General features: G+C 33.9%; 1 protein-coding gene across 4 annotated transcripts in view; it reads left to right on the top strand.

Annotated features, from left to right (window-relative positions):
* The window catches only part of SLIT2 (slit guidance ligand 2), a 373,799-nt gene that overhangs the window by 253,732 nt on the left and 106,301 nt on the right, over positions 1-13,766 (top strand). For all 4 annotated transcript variants that reach the window (XM_053217522.1, XM_053217521.1, XM_015085043.3 and 1 more), the window contains 2 exons: positions 8,965-9,036; positions 9,539-9,610. In XM_053217522.1, coding sequence (XP_053073497.1) covers positions 8,965-9,036; positions 9,539-9,610 — 144 coding nt within the window. The remainder of the gene's footprint in view (positions 1-8,964; positions 9,037-9,538; positions 9,611-13,766) is intronic.

Raw genomic sequence — 13,766 nt, 5'->3', positions numbered from 1 at the left:
CAGTATGTGTCTTTCTCTGTCTGATTTATTTCACTTAGCATAATGTCCTCCAGGTTCATCTGTATGGTTGCAAATGACAGGATTTCCTTTCTTTTTATGGCTGAATATCGTGTATGTGTGTGTGTATATATTGATAATATATAGATACATATCAATATGACATGATATATATCAATATTCATATATCTCAATATATATATATCACATTTTCTTTATCCATTCGTCTGTCAAAGGACATTTAAGTTGTTCTCATATGTTGGCAACTGTGAAGAAAGCTGCAATGAACATTAGGGTACAGATATCTCTTCAAGATAACTGATTTCATTTTTTTTCAGATATATACCCAAGAGTGAGATTGCTAGATCATGTGGTAGTTCTATTTTTAATTTTTTTAGGAACTTCCATATTGTTTTGCAAAGTGGCTGCACCCATATACATTCCCACCAGCAATGCACAAAGGGTTTTTTCTTCTCCACATCTTTGCCAACATTTGTTGTCTCTTGTCTTTTTGATAACAGCCATTCTAAAAGGTGTGAGGGGATATCTTATTGTGTTTTGATTTGCATTTCCTGATGACTAGTGATGCTGAGCACCTTTTCATGTACACATTGGCCATTTGTATGTCTTCTTTGGAAGAGCATCTATTTAAGCCCTTTGCCCATTTTTAAATTGGATTATTTGATTTTTTTTGCTACTGAGTTTTATTAGTTCTATATATATTTTGGATACTAACTCCTTATCAGTTACATGATTTGCGAATAGTTTCTCCCATTCTGTTGGCTACCCTTTCAATTTATTTTCTTACCTATTTTTTAATTGTGTCTAATTTCACAAAACATTATTTATGTAACACATATGTTACATGTATGTATACACACATGCTTTTTTGTTGAGATGTGTGATCATTTAAGCAGAAAAGTATAATGGCTTTTGAAGAGAAAGACATAGAAGACTGAATCAAATTTTTATATATTAGTTATGAGGTGAAAATAAGTACAGTAAATTATAAGTAAATTGGCAAAAAAAGAAATACTTAAATGACCAGCATGGAGATTAATAAGGTAGTAAGGCAAGAAAGAAACTCCAACTGGCTTCTCTAAATAAATTCAAGGAGTCTTATGAGTATTATTGCAACAGAAGGACACATGGAAAATAGCATTTTTTTCATATAGTACATCCTGAACAAATATTTGTGAGTACCTACTGTGCATCAGGCATTACGGATGAAAGGACACATTTCCAGGCTCCAAGGTGTTTACAGCACAGAAAATTGAAACCACACAAAGAGAAAATTTTTAAACTATATGATAGTAGTAAAATATATACACACAGGAATACAGAGGGAGGAATACCTTGGTGTGCCTGGAAGAATCAAGGAATCTTCAGGTATGAGGAGTCTTGCAGGCAGAGAAATTGGGGACTTTATAGACAAAGGAAAAAGCATGTGTGAAGTCCCACAAAAGTTAGAGGTAGTATGTCTTTGAGAAGTTAAAGCACTTTTGATTGCTGGAACAAAGTAGAATCCTAATCGTGACAAATCACCTTGTCTGATAACAATAGTACATACAAGGAAGCATGTTGAGCAAGGTACTAGCATGATTAGAGATGTTAGAAAAATCACTCCTAAGGTGGAGTGGAGAATGGTTTGGAGGAAAAGAGTACACTAAGAATGTGTTAGCAACAGTCTGGAGGGCATGGTGAAGGCAGGTGTAGCAACAGATCATGATGGAATGTGATTCCAAAAAGTGACCCTGGTGCTGTGGTGGTTGATTTCCTAAACATTTCTATGGAAGAGAAAATGGAGACCCATTAGAGGTAAAACAAGACCTATGTAGACTTTAACATTAAAGTGAAGATAGTTGGTGCATAGTAAATGTATTCTTTATCATTATCATGTGTTTTTTAGGAATTAAGCTATAGATTTATGGTTCTATAATCATCTGGAAAGATTAAGTTGAAAATCCATATAATTCACATACTACTCTCTCAGGGTCACACTGTTTCCTAAACTTGAGGAAAAAAATGATGGGTAACTTGGACAGTAAATCAGTGCAGGGGGTGGGGAAGAAGGCCAATTGCTATCTACTCATTGAGCAATACTGTTAAACAAATGATGTGTAAAGACAATTTGCATAATGTTTTTAAAACTAAAATTATTACGAAATGGGCAGCTTAGTTCAGTGCCTGGCTCAAAGTTAATGTCCAAAAGGTTTTCACAATCAATGAAAATCAAAGCAGCAGAACATTTAATTATTTTATTTCTTGAATTGCTAAAGAAAAATTATACATGAAAACTTACTGATATTGACATTATGAATCTATGCTCCATCCCCCTGAAATCAGTGAGCGATGTGCCTAAGTCCGTATTTCCCTCTAGAGCTAAGCCATGTGATTGCGTGTTTTGAGTGTATCTTTGCATTTGAACATGTATCCATGTGAATAGACGCATGAAAATGTTAACTCTTATTTAGGTCACTACCTGAAACATGAAGTCAGTAAGAACACACACCCTTGCACACACTCATTTTTGTCTTGCTTTAAATGCTTAAAGACCAAATGGAAAAAGAGTTATTTCTACTCTGACAACATCATTTGAATTTTATCCCCAGGGGCATGTACCCTAGAATGACATCACAAAAAAATAATAATAAAATAAGATTAAGGAAATGGACAATATTCAGGAACAAGTCATACCAAGGCAGGGATGGCTGATAATCAATTAGTATGGACACAGTCCTAAGGCAGAAATGCTAGCTGTATGCATAGTATGTCCCTCTAGAGGCAAATATTCATTCACCTGCCAAAGATATTTATTAAACTTACAAAGTACTAGAACTGCAATTACGTAACAGAAATTGTACTTCAGTCAAAAATATCTTGGGTCATTTTATATAGACACGTATGAAGGATTTCAAGGCATACATTTACTGCTAAAGTTAGAAGTAATATTCCAGAAATACAAAGTACTGACTTTGGAATTATTATGTAATAGGCAAGAGAATCCCCAATGTCAAAGGAATATAGCTGCTTCCTCCTTTTCAAATAGTGGATTGATGTTACCAATGATGAGAATGTTTGGCTACACTGAGCAGTCCAAGATTCAGAAGCTAGGGTCATTCCACAACCTTCCCCACACACCCCATTAAATCTATGTTCTATTCTCTGGCAGCTGTTTTTGCCATTTATGTTAAAAGCAGATGGGGAAAATGCAAAGGACTGTCAGTTTTATTGCCATGTATAATCAACATCTGGGCTGTATGTTACAGATACAATCAATCCAAACTCATACTTTACTGGTGTTGTAAAACCTTTTTGAGTTCTTAAGACAGTTTCCAAAGTTGAAAAAAAATGGTATATTTTAATCATATGGATCATGGAAGTTACAACATTATATATTTTTTCAGCCTCCATGTGAAGGATGTATGCACGTATGTGTGTAATACATAATTGCTGAGCGATCTGCAAATCTGCTGATTTGTTTAAAATGTGTTTTTCCATCGTATATGTTTATTTCCTCTTAGAGATCAAATCATGTATCAGGATATACTTCTTTATATAATCTGTGTGTGTGAAACTCATATGTGTTATAGACATATTATTATATAGTGCTGTTTATTATGTATGTGATTACGTAGATACCCATGGATATCCCCATATTTTTATCTTTTCACTATTTTTTATGCAAGAAAAACATTTTTTCTATATCTCATATTTTTACAAAAACATAGTTTATAGGAGGTTTTATTTTCCTTATGTTTTGGAAGGAGAAGCTGAGAGAAGCAAATTAATTTTTGCAAGGGCCACGGAACTTATCAGTGGCTGTAAAGCTCATACTTTTAATCAACGAACTATACATTTTTATTTTTATGTATACACATATATAAAACATAATGCCTCGTGGAAAGAGCTGTTTCGCTTTGGCATGTGGATATCATTTTATATGGTTTGTCAACATAATTTAATTTGAAAAATATTGAAAATAATTCCTGAGAATTGAGCACTAGTGAGCTGAATGGGTTATTTAAAATAAACTAATATTGTTTAATATCCCATAAATGGTTTCAGAACTAGTTGGAATTTTTGAATTCCTGAATTGCACTATATTGTATACTCTACTGATGTAAGACCTGCTTGTCAATAACCATAGCAGAGTATTTTAAGTCACAGAGCTCAGTTATACCTGCACATCATTTCCATGTTGTAAGGGCCTACAGGATTCGAACAGAGAGATTTATTGATAATTTTCCATTTTCTATACTCTTTAAAATAGGCACCAGAAAGTGGCATTTGTTGGTTGGAGTTCATTCCCGAGAAACTCTCTTAAGGGTGAATACATGCATGATTTATTTAAAACAAAACAAAACAAAACAAAACAGTAATTGAGAACAAGAAGAAAGGATGTATGTGAGTGAGGAGAAAGGTTTTTATTGGTTAAACATACTGTAGTGTTGAACTTTTTGATGGACGAGTTATAAAATTGTCCCCATTTTCTTATCTCATTGAAGTTTTCACTAAAATTTCCTTGTGATTTTGATGAAGTGGTAACAGCAGGTTGCTTTTATATACTACTTCCCCCCCCCCCCACACACACACAGAGTGATAAAATGTTTAGGAATTGTTCATACACATTCTGTGGAGAAAAAGGTTTGGGCTACTTTTACATGAAAAAGGCTTCCATACGGTATGTGGTTGATAGAATTTTCTTCTTCCCTTACTGAGTTTTCTAAATATATTTTTACTTTGAAATTCAAAATATTGAATTTTCTTTTTATGAAGGACTAACATTTGGAAGGCTCTTAATTATGGTGGATTTTATCCACAGCAGATATATCTCGGCCATTATCTGTTTTTGTAACCCTGGAATGGTTTTAATTAGATTCTTCATGGAACAATGGATTCAAATTTGCACTCTATAAAATTCATCAGATTTTATGCTACTAAAATAGAAGATTGTGGGATAGCAAAGATAGAAAATGTACATTTCATTTACTTGTTTTTTTTACCCTTCACCTGAATAATATATTTCTTCCTTCTTTTTTATAACCTGGTTTAAGTACCATCTGCACTTTTCTATAGAAGTATGGACACCATTTGATATGTTGTTGCTTACAGTTTTAAAAATATATTCTTAAGTTCTTCTAATGAAGCGTAAGGTCCTGGAGATCTGAAAGTTTAAAGAAAGTACACATTAATTTATTGTTTGCCAACTAAAGAAGACAAAATGGACATTTTGAAACATTTTAAAATTTATTGGTTGACATCTGTCAGTGGTAGAATATTTTCTTGCTTGAGAATCTGTCTGTTTGAATGAAGGAGGCAATTATGCTTTGCCTTAATGGACTGCTGGTACAGTGCCATAAAAACCAATTAGCTGCTGAGTCAGTGTAAATAACCATGTAAGCTCTGTTTCAAATACTTTTTCTTTTTTAATAAAAAAGGTTGGAAGCAAATAGATAAATAAAGAAAAGCAAGCAAATCCATTTTATATGTCATCGTTCAGCTTTCTGTTGCATATGTTCTAAATGAAATGGTTTGCAATGTGAAGGCTAACTATGGTACGTTGCAAGAATGATTGATACATGCAACAGCACTGTATTATGTTTGAATTACTATTTTTGCATGTAAAATTTAACACTGTTTCATCATGAATTCTCCTTGTTTTATAACTTTTTGTGCATACATTTTCTAAAACATATATATAGCCTCACTTATATATCTTTTGTTTGCTTTAGTTGGAATATTTATCAATGAAATTAATTGCAGATTAGACACATCTAAATTTAGTTGTTACAATAAAATGTATTTGAGTGCCATTAGGACAATTAGTGATCATTATAAGTATTCTGGATTTAGAGACTTTAAAATAATAAATGAATTTTAAACTTTCTAAGGAAGCTCTTCAGTTATATATGATAGTAGAATTAATTTGGCCACATTTGTGAATTAATGTCATTGATATTTCAATGCTGAATATGTCATTTTTTAAAACTTGTACTAAACAAATTAATTGGAAATGTAAAGGCAAAATTAGATGCCTTATCAATAAAACTTCCATAAGGGTATAAACATGTTTCTTCCAATCATCATTGAATTCCATTCATATAATATATTTTGCACAGGTAGAATACAAAGGGTGAATGAATGAATGAATGAATGAATGAGTGACTACTGGTTTTCTTATTTTCAAGAACTTGAAATGATATTTATGAAAAGTAATCATATGAACTAGTTTTGCATTACTGTTTGCATTGAAAGAAATCTTCCAGGTGCTAAGAATTTTTATTTTTTCTCGTCATAGCTTTACATTATTTTGAGCTAATCTTTAACAAAATGAAACGATTCTTCATTGGCCTAGATTTGTAGAAAGTCATCTAGTCAATAGTCTTGCATCTATAGCTTGTTTTCACTGTATTTTCATTGATTACATTTTAAACTTCTTAAAATCTAACTACAAGAAGGGATCACAGCAAAAAAAAATTTAAAAATGTGTCTCTAAACCATCAATCTATAACATTCTGATCAATAGTGTAACAGTGAAATGATTTAAATGTCCTTTGTTATATTTAGAGATTTTGAAAAAAGTACCCTTTCTCCAGACCTAGATAAATAATCCAGATGCCAAATCCATATTTTCTTCATACAATTTATTTCTTGTCTTCTGGGGTAAATCTGCCCCTTAGGAGCCAACAAACCTGGTGGAGGAGGGATATGTGAAAAATGACTAGAATGTAGTGAGATAGAGCAGAGGCACAGAGAAGAGAATGCCCTTGGATGTATAAAGAAAGATACAACTAACCTTACCTGAGAAAATAAAGTAAGGCTTCAGGAGGAGGCCATGCTTCAGTTGTCTTAAGACAACTAAGCCATGTTATTAATAATCACATAAAATTACTACTAACCTAAATGGCCAATAATAGAGAATGATTAATTAATGATGGTTCATTTTGATAATTGTTATAAAGACATTAAAAATAACATCTCCCAAAATACTTAATAGTATTAGGACAACATGTATGGTATGATATTTGATATAAGGTATACAACTCAAAATTCTCTATACAGTAAGACTTCAAAGATCTAAAATAAATATATATAAAAAATTAAATTTTCTTCCTTATATATTTTGTAAATAAACTTGTATTTATCTTTAGTGTGAACAAAATAATTTCTGCTTTTGGGAGGGAAAGAATTATAACTAAATTACAGAGGAATAATTACCTTCTGTGTGAGAGAGGAAGGAAGGGACAGTAACTTGGGGAATAACTGGGTTCAGAGGATTAGAAGCAAATCCAGAGATTGAGACAGGGAAGAGAACCAGAGGTGCATGGTAACGCATCCAGGGAAGAAGTGTTGTTAGCACTATCAAATGCTACAGGGAGTTTAAGAGCAATGATGACTGTGGATACCCATTGCATGTTGAGATGAGGAGGTCAGTGTGAACCCTGAGGCTGTTGAGGAAAGCCTGGAACTAAAGAAGGGTTTTGGAATCAGAAAAGACCAAAATGTCGGCATTTCTACTTAACCTTCTGGGGATATTTTGTTTGTTTTGATTTGATGTTCATTAAATGTTGCTGATACATATATCCTCATTCACATTCAGTTTTTACCAACATTCAATAAAACATGAACCAATGTATATGGCACATGTATAGTCAACATATATATATATTGTTGTTGTATTTATATATGTATATAAATATGCCAATATAAACATGTATACCTAAATATATATTTGTATATATATATATTTTAATCCAGGCAGGAAAATGAAGCTCATGCTAGGTATTTTAACAGAGAGATTTAATATAAGGGATGAAATTAAGCAGTTGTGAAGGTGACACAGAGAACAGAAAGCTGCCTCCACATCCAGGTCTACAAAGATCTAAGAAGAAAAGAATGTTACACAAAGTCAGGAGGTGGCCCCAGCAGGAGCTAAAATTAGGAAGGAGATGAAACCACTGCTGGGGACATCCCCTGAGACAGAGAAAGGGAGAATATCCTGGCTTCTTGCTTCATCCTACCTTCAGTCTCCACCAGTGCCTCTCATTGGCCAAATTCCACAAAAATCAGTTGGCTAGTGAGCCTGGGATTATATGGTTCCCAAGAGTCAGCCTCTGGGATACAAAGAGAAGAGGGGAAGGGATGGGAAATGTTTATTACAATGTTCACATGGATAGAAATGAAGCTGAGAGGCAACGTTTTTGATGGATACAATACTGAAGGAAATGTATTTGTGTGGTTCATAACTTAGTGGGTAAAATCATGTCTTTCTCTGAAAACACAACCATAGATTTATTTTCAACTCTGATTTTGGTGCATGATCAAAACCACTTCAGTTGTGTTTTGAATGCTCCTTGCTGCAGTGGTTTTCGCACGAAGTATTCAGAGTCCAGCCAGTCTTACCGAAAAGTACCTATGGATGGTATTTAATGGATTGGATTTTAAGATTTACCTCATAAGAAGCTGCAAAATTAATTTTCTGGGCATAACAGCATTTTTAATCTATAATATGTTTTCTGTAGAGGAGATAAAAGGTTTATAAAACTTAATATTCAACAGCAATTTCCTTTGTGGAAGAGTTATAATTGTCTTTGAAACATGTTATACATCTGTTCAGTGTTATACATATTTCTCATACTGATATAAAGGTTATTTTAATGTACTTCCAAGTTAGTTTCTTACAGGTACTTTCTCTTTTATACGAAGTCCAGACTTAAATATTAATGGACCTGTAATGCCTAAAAATCAGGATATTTTTATTCATTTTATAATTGCCTTGTTTTTATTCCCAATCTTGCCCCACATTTAGGGCACAGCACAATTAATTTTAGTACTTATTTTTGAGGAAAAAAAGAATCACTCACGAAGAGCATCAACGTGGCTTCTTGACATGCATCCTGAGCTTGAATTAAACATCCCTGAGAGCTCACGTTTCCATTTAAAAATTGAAATTTTTCATTGCAGACGTTTGGAACAGAACTCAATCAAGGTCATCCCTCCTGGAGCTTTCTCACCATATAAAAAGCTTAGAAGAATGTGAGTGAATAATATTCTAGAATATATGTAATTTTAAAAATTATACAGGTCATGACCGTGCAGACATTCACTTAAGTATGAATATTTGAGTGTTTGACAGCTTAAATATTAAGTGATGTGACTATCCGATTGCTAGTTTTATAATACTGTGATGTTAAAAGCTAAACTATGTAATATTTTAACGTTCTCTGTAATTTAACATATTGATTCACACCCACGTGAATTTATGTGATCAATATAGTATGCAGTCAAATCTTAGATGTCCTATTTTCAAAAATAAGACATGGCAGCTTTTATAATAATTTAAGAAAAGAGCCAGTAATTGATTTAAAAGTCTGATTTTTTTTTTAATTTAAGATGCTTCAGATGTTTTATGTTGCAAATTTTATACATGTATTAATAGGTGCGAAATTGACATGTAAAGGCAGTAAATAGCTTTCTCCTGCAGTAAATCCTCACTGACATTCTATTTAATTTAACCTAACCCTATTTCTAATCTTAGTGACCTGAGCAATAATCAGATCTCCGAACTAGCACCAGATGCTTTCCAAGGACTACGCTCTCTGAATTCACTGTAAGTATTGACCACGTCGCCAAAGGAAAGCAGAATAGGCAACTAATACTGGCTCCATCTTTTACAAATTTGGATTTAAGAAAAAATAACCCTTTAATTTTTGTCATGAATTATTAATAATATTCATTATTATTAATCTTAATGAATTTCATCATTTTCATGGAAGACTGCTACCTGTCACTAAAATCAGCCCATTTTTAAGGGTATATATTTTAGGACTTGATAGTTTTGCTATTTAGAAAGCAAGGGTAAGAGCCTCTAAAGTATTCTGTATTTATATTATTATTACTGATACCTTTTTGTTTCTGAAATATAGCTGGAATGTGTATTTTGGAACATTCTGGTCATTGTTATATTTATAAGCCTCAAGCCAGCAGCCACTCTGTGCTGAGGGCAATATTAGTCCCCTCAGAATGATGCTCAGTGAGGTCTTATGGAGGGAACAGTTGAAGATGTGCAGCGAGAGGCCCCCTCAACTCCCTGCTTCATCTCCTTAAGACTTCCCTGAAAGAACCAGCTTTAATCTCTCAAAGAACAAAGATAATAAAAGTATGACAGCTTTTTAACATCAAAAGGACTTTCAGAGAGATAACTATATAAATTAAAATTATTGTAAAATAAATGGATAAAGGCTGCTATTCTTTCAAATTTGTAAAGGAATCTTCAGAAGTCCACCAAGTACAGTCAACTTGAGTTCAGATTGTAACTTTAAAATTTGAACATGGAGGCTGGCATGTATTTTCCTAAGAGTTGAAGCTTAGAGAAGGATTCTTATTGTTATCAATGACTGCAGAGCTCTTGAGAATTTCAGAAGGCAGTGGTGGCCAGCGGGAGGTCCATGATACACACGTGTAAGGCCCCGATAAACACCTAGGGCTCATGCAGCACTCCACACTCAGTCATCCCTGGGGAGGAATAGACAGAAGTGGTCATCCGGGCACATGGAGACCCAGGTTGCTGTGCTGGTCTGCTCAGAAAACTACAGTTTTCTTTGAAGAAAGAAAATGGAATCTGCCTAGGTTCTTTTTTGTTGTGGATGTTAACTACCTCTGGAATTAACCAGAGAAAGTCCAAGACCTGGGGAACAACTGTCGGCAGAAAATGTAGAATGTAGACCGGTGTTGCTCTTAGACTGAGCTGGCAGATTCTAAAATAACAAAGATTAATGTAAAACTCCATTAAATTACTCAATCAGATGGCCCATGAATTATAGGGTATGCCACTCTGGATGGTCATATTGTCCAAAGTAAATAGAGACAACCTTCCATCCACACAAAAGGACAGAACAAAAGTCAAGTCATTGTACCAATCCCTGGTCCGTCAGGTATCTGTGCCTCAAAGATGAGTAGTAAAATGTCAAAAGAGAGAAATGATTGGAGAATTCTTATTAATAGCAGTTTTGCTGACAGTTTACTGTTAAGTTCTATTGTCTTAATGCTAATTGACACATTCTGGTTGTGAGAATTAAAATAACTGATAAAAAAGAAAATAAATTTAAAAAGTAATAGACCATAATTGTATATATTTATTATTATATATTTATAATTATATATAATATATAAGTTCTATGTACTTATTATATTATAAATTATGTTTAATATGACACTGTATTTATTAACTACAAAGATATATTTTATTGTATGATAAGTAATGTATTTATGAATATTGTATTTTTTACATTATTGACATAGCAATGTTATATTAATATATATTATATTTATTAATAAACACTTAGTTACAACTAATGATTATATTATAAATTATTATATACTTATCCATATAAATATAATAGACTCATAGCAAATAGTAAAAGAAATAAAATGTGTAAAGCAATGTACTTGCTGAATTGAGATTTTAATCTTCATGACCAGAACTCTCATGTACAGTTTTTTTCAGAAAGCCATAACAAAGCATGATCTTTCCTTATGGAACTGACTTTTAGTCAGCGAATTAAATCACTGGGGAATTCCTAGTTCAAAACCTAGTCATATACAGAAGAGTGGGAACTGTTTTCCAGAAGTGCAACACCAAATACTACCCTAAAATGTCAGAAAACAGACGTTTTTAGGGACACCTTGGGTGGCTCAGTCAATTAAGCATCAACTCTTGATCTCAGCTCGGGTCTCCATCTCAGAGTTGTGAGTTCAAGCCCCATGTTGGGCTCCATGCTGGCTGTGGAGCCTACTTGAAAAAAAACAAAAACACAAACATGTTTATCAAGAGAATCAAACAGCTGTGCTATCCTAGAGAAAGTCCATGTGCTGTAACTGGTAGCATTTTCCTCATTGTGTTCACATTTTGAATTGACCTTCCAAAGATTAATTTATACCTCTTATAAAGTATACAACTGTCCAGACTCACAATAGCTTTTTTTTTTTTTTTTTCATTTCACCACAATCCTACATTCCACACAGATGTGGGACCCTATTGTGTCCTAGGCCCTCTTCAAGGCCCTGGGGATACACAAGTGAACAAAATACAGAAACTCCTCTCTCGTGGAGATGACCAATGGTAAACTAGGTACTGGTCAGAAGATATAGTATATCTGATGATTAAGAGTGCTGTGAAGTAAGGGGCGCATGGGTGTCTCAGTCACTTAAGCATCTGAGTTTTGATCTCAGCTCAGGTCTTGATCTCAGGGTTGTGAGTTCAAGCCCCACATGGGGCTCTGCACTGAGTATGAAGCCTACTTAAAAAAAAAAAAATTCTCTGAAGGAAAATAAAGAAAGCAGAAGTGATAAGGAGGCCAATGGGGAGGAGAGCTGAAATTTTAAACAGGAAGGCCAGCAGAGGCCTCCCAAGAAAATGATATTGGGCAGAGACCTGAAGACTCGAATTGTAGGAGTGAGTTGTGCAGATACATGAAGAAAGAGCATTCGAGACCAAAAGAACAGCTAAACTCTAAGGCCCTGAGATGAGAGTATGCTGAGTGTTTCAAGAAAGAGCAAGAAAAAAATGTGACTGGAAGCGGGGCAGATGGTTGAAAATGAAATAATGCAGAGGTTGTGGTTGTTGATAACAGCAAGGTCTAGGACACAACCATGAGGACAGAGGGACAAAACAGGTTGACAGACAACAGGTTTGTGGGAAAAGAATAGGGTTGGAGATCATAATGTAATAGTGAGGGCTTAAGTCTTTGGAAAGGAGTACCGTGACGGGGGTTTGTGGGTAACTGCGGAAGCCATGCAAATCAGCGACACTACCTTTTTTTTTTAAATCCAGTTTTTACTTCTACAGGCTTCTCTTACATGTCTTTCTAGAACATACTCAACTACATAGGCAGTTTAATTGAATCACTATATTTACTAAAGAAGCGAAAATAATTAAGGATGATATGATGCCAGATTTTATTGAATTAAAAAAAAACATTTTAAATTGTTATTTAATCACCAAAATAGTATACCTTAGAGAAAAATGAACCTGATTTATTGAATATTTTAAGGTCTCTCCTACTAAATAATTGCATTAGCATTTATTTTTTATTAACATTAACATTATTTTATTGCATGTTATGTTATACTATTAGTATATTTTATTGTTAATATAACATATATTAAAGACAAAAGAGCATTCAGAATACATGTGTCTATTGAATGATTTCATACTCAGGGCTTTTACTGCTGTCATTGTGACAACAACAGTATTTCTATAATATTTAACAATGATTTCTTAGGAATTCAACATATTAGTGTACTAGGCATTGTCTGTACACATCTTCTATTGTTTCCCATTTACTGGTTGGAAACATCATTTTATATCACAAAATAAAAAAGTGCTGTAGTAGCACAGCATAGTGACTAAGCATAGAGCCTTTAGCACACTAAGTGGCTGCCAGCACAGAGCCCGATGCAGGGCCTGAACTCACAAACTGAGATTGTGACCTGAGCCGAAATCAAGAGTCAGATGCTTAACTGACTGAGCCACCTCAGTGCCCTGGGACATTTTTTTTTTTTCTCTCTCTTTGGTAGTAACTGTCTTCTGCCAGATTTCAACAAGAGCAGGAGAATTCAAAGACTGGCCACCGGCTGTTGCTGTTTCCTACTATCCTACTCTCCTACTATTGAAACTCACTAGGGTGAAACTAGGCTTAGAATTCTTTGCCTTTTGTCTGGTAGCAGGTACAAGAGCTGCTTAAGGTTTCCTTAAGATTTCCCTA

The sequence above is a fragment of the Acinonyx jubatus genome, chromosome B1, assembly GCF_027475565.1.
Source record: "Acinonyx jubatus isolate Ajub_Pintada_27869175 chromosome B1, VMU_Ajub_asm_v1.0, whole genome shotgun sequence".
NCBI classification, from domain to species: Eukaryota; Metazoa; Chordata; class Mammalia; order Carnivora; family Felidae; genus Acinonyx; species Acinonyx jubatus.
The sequence above is the reverse complement of the archived record's forward strand: the minus strand, read 5'-3'. Positions and strand labels throughout refer to the sequence as shown.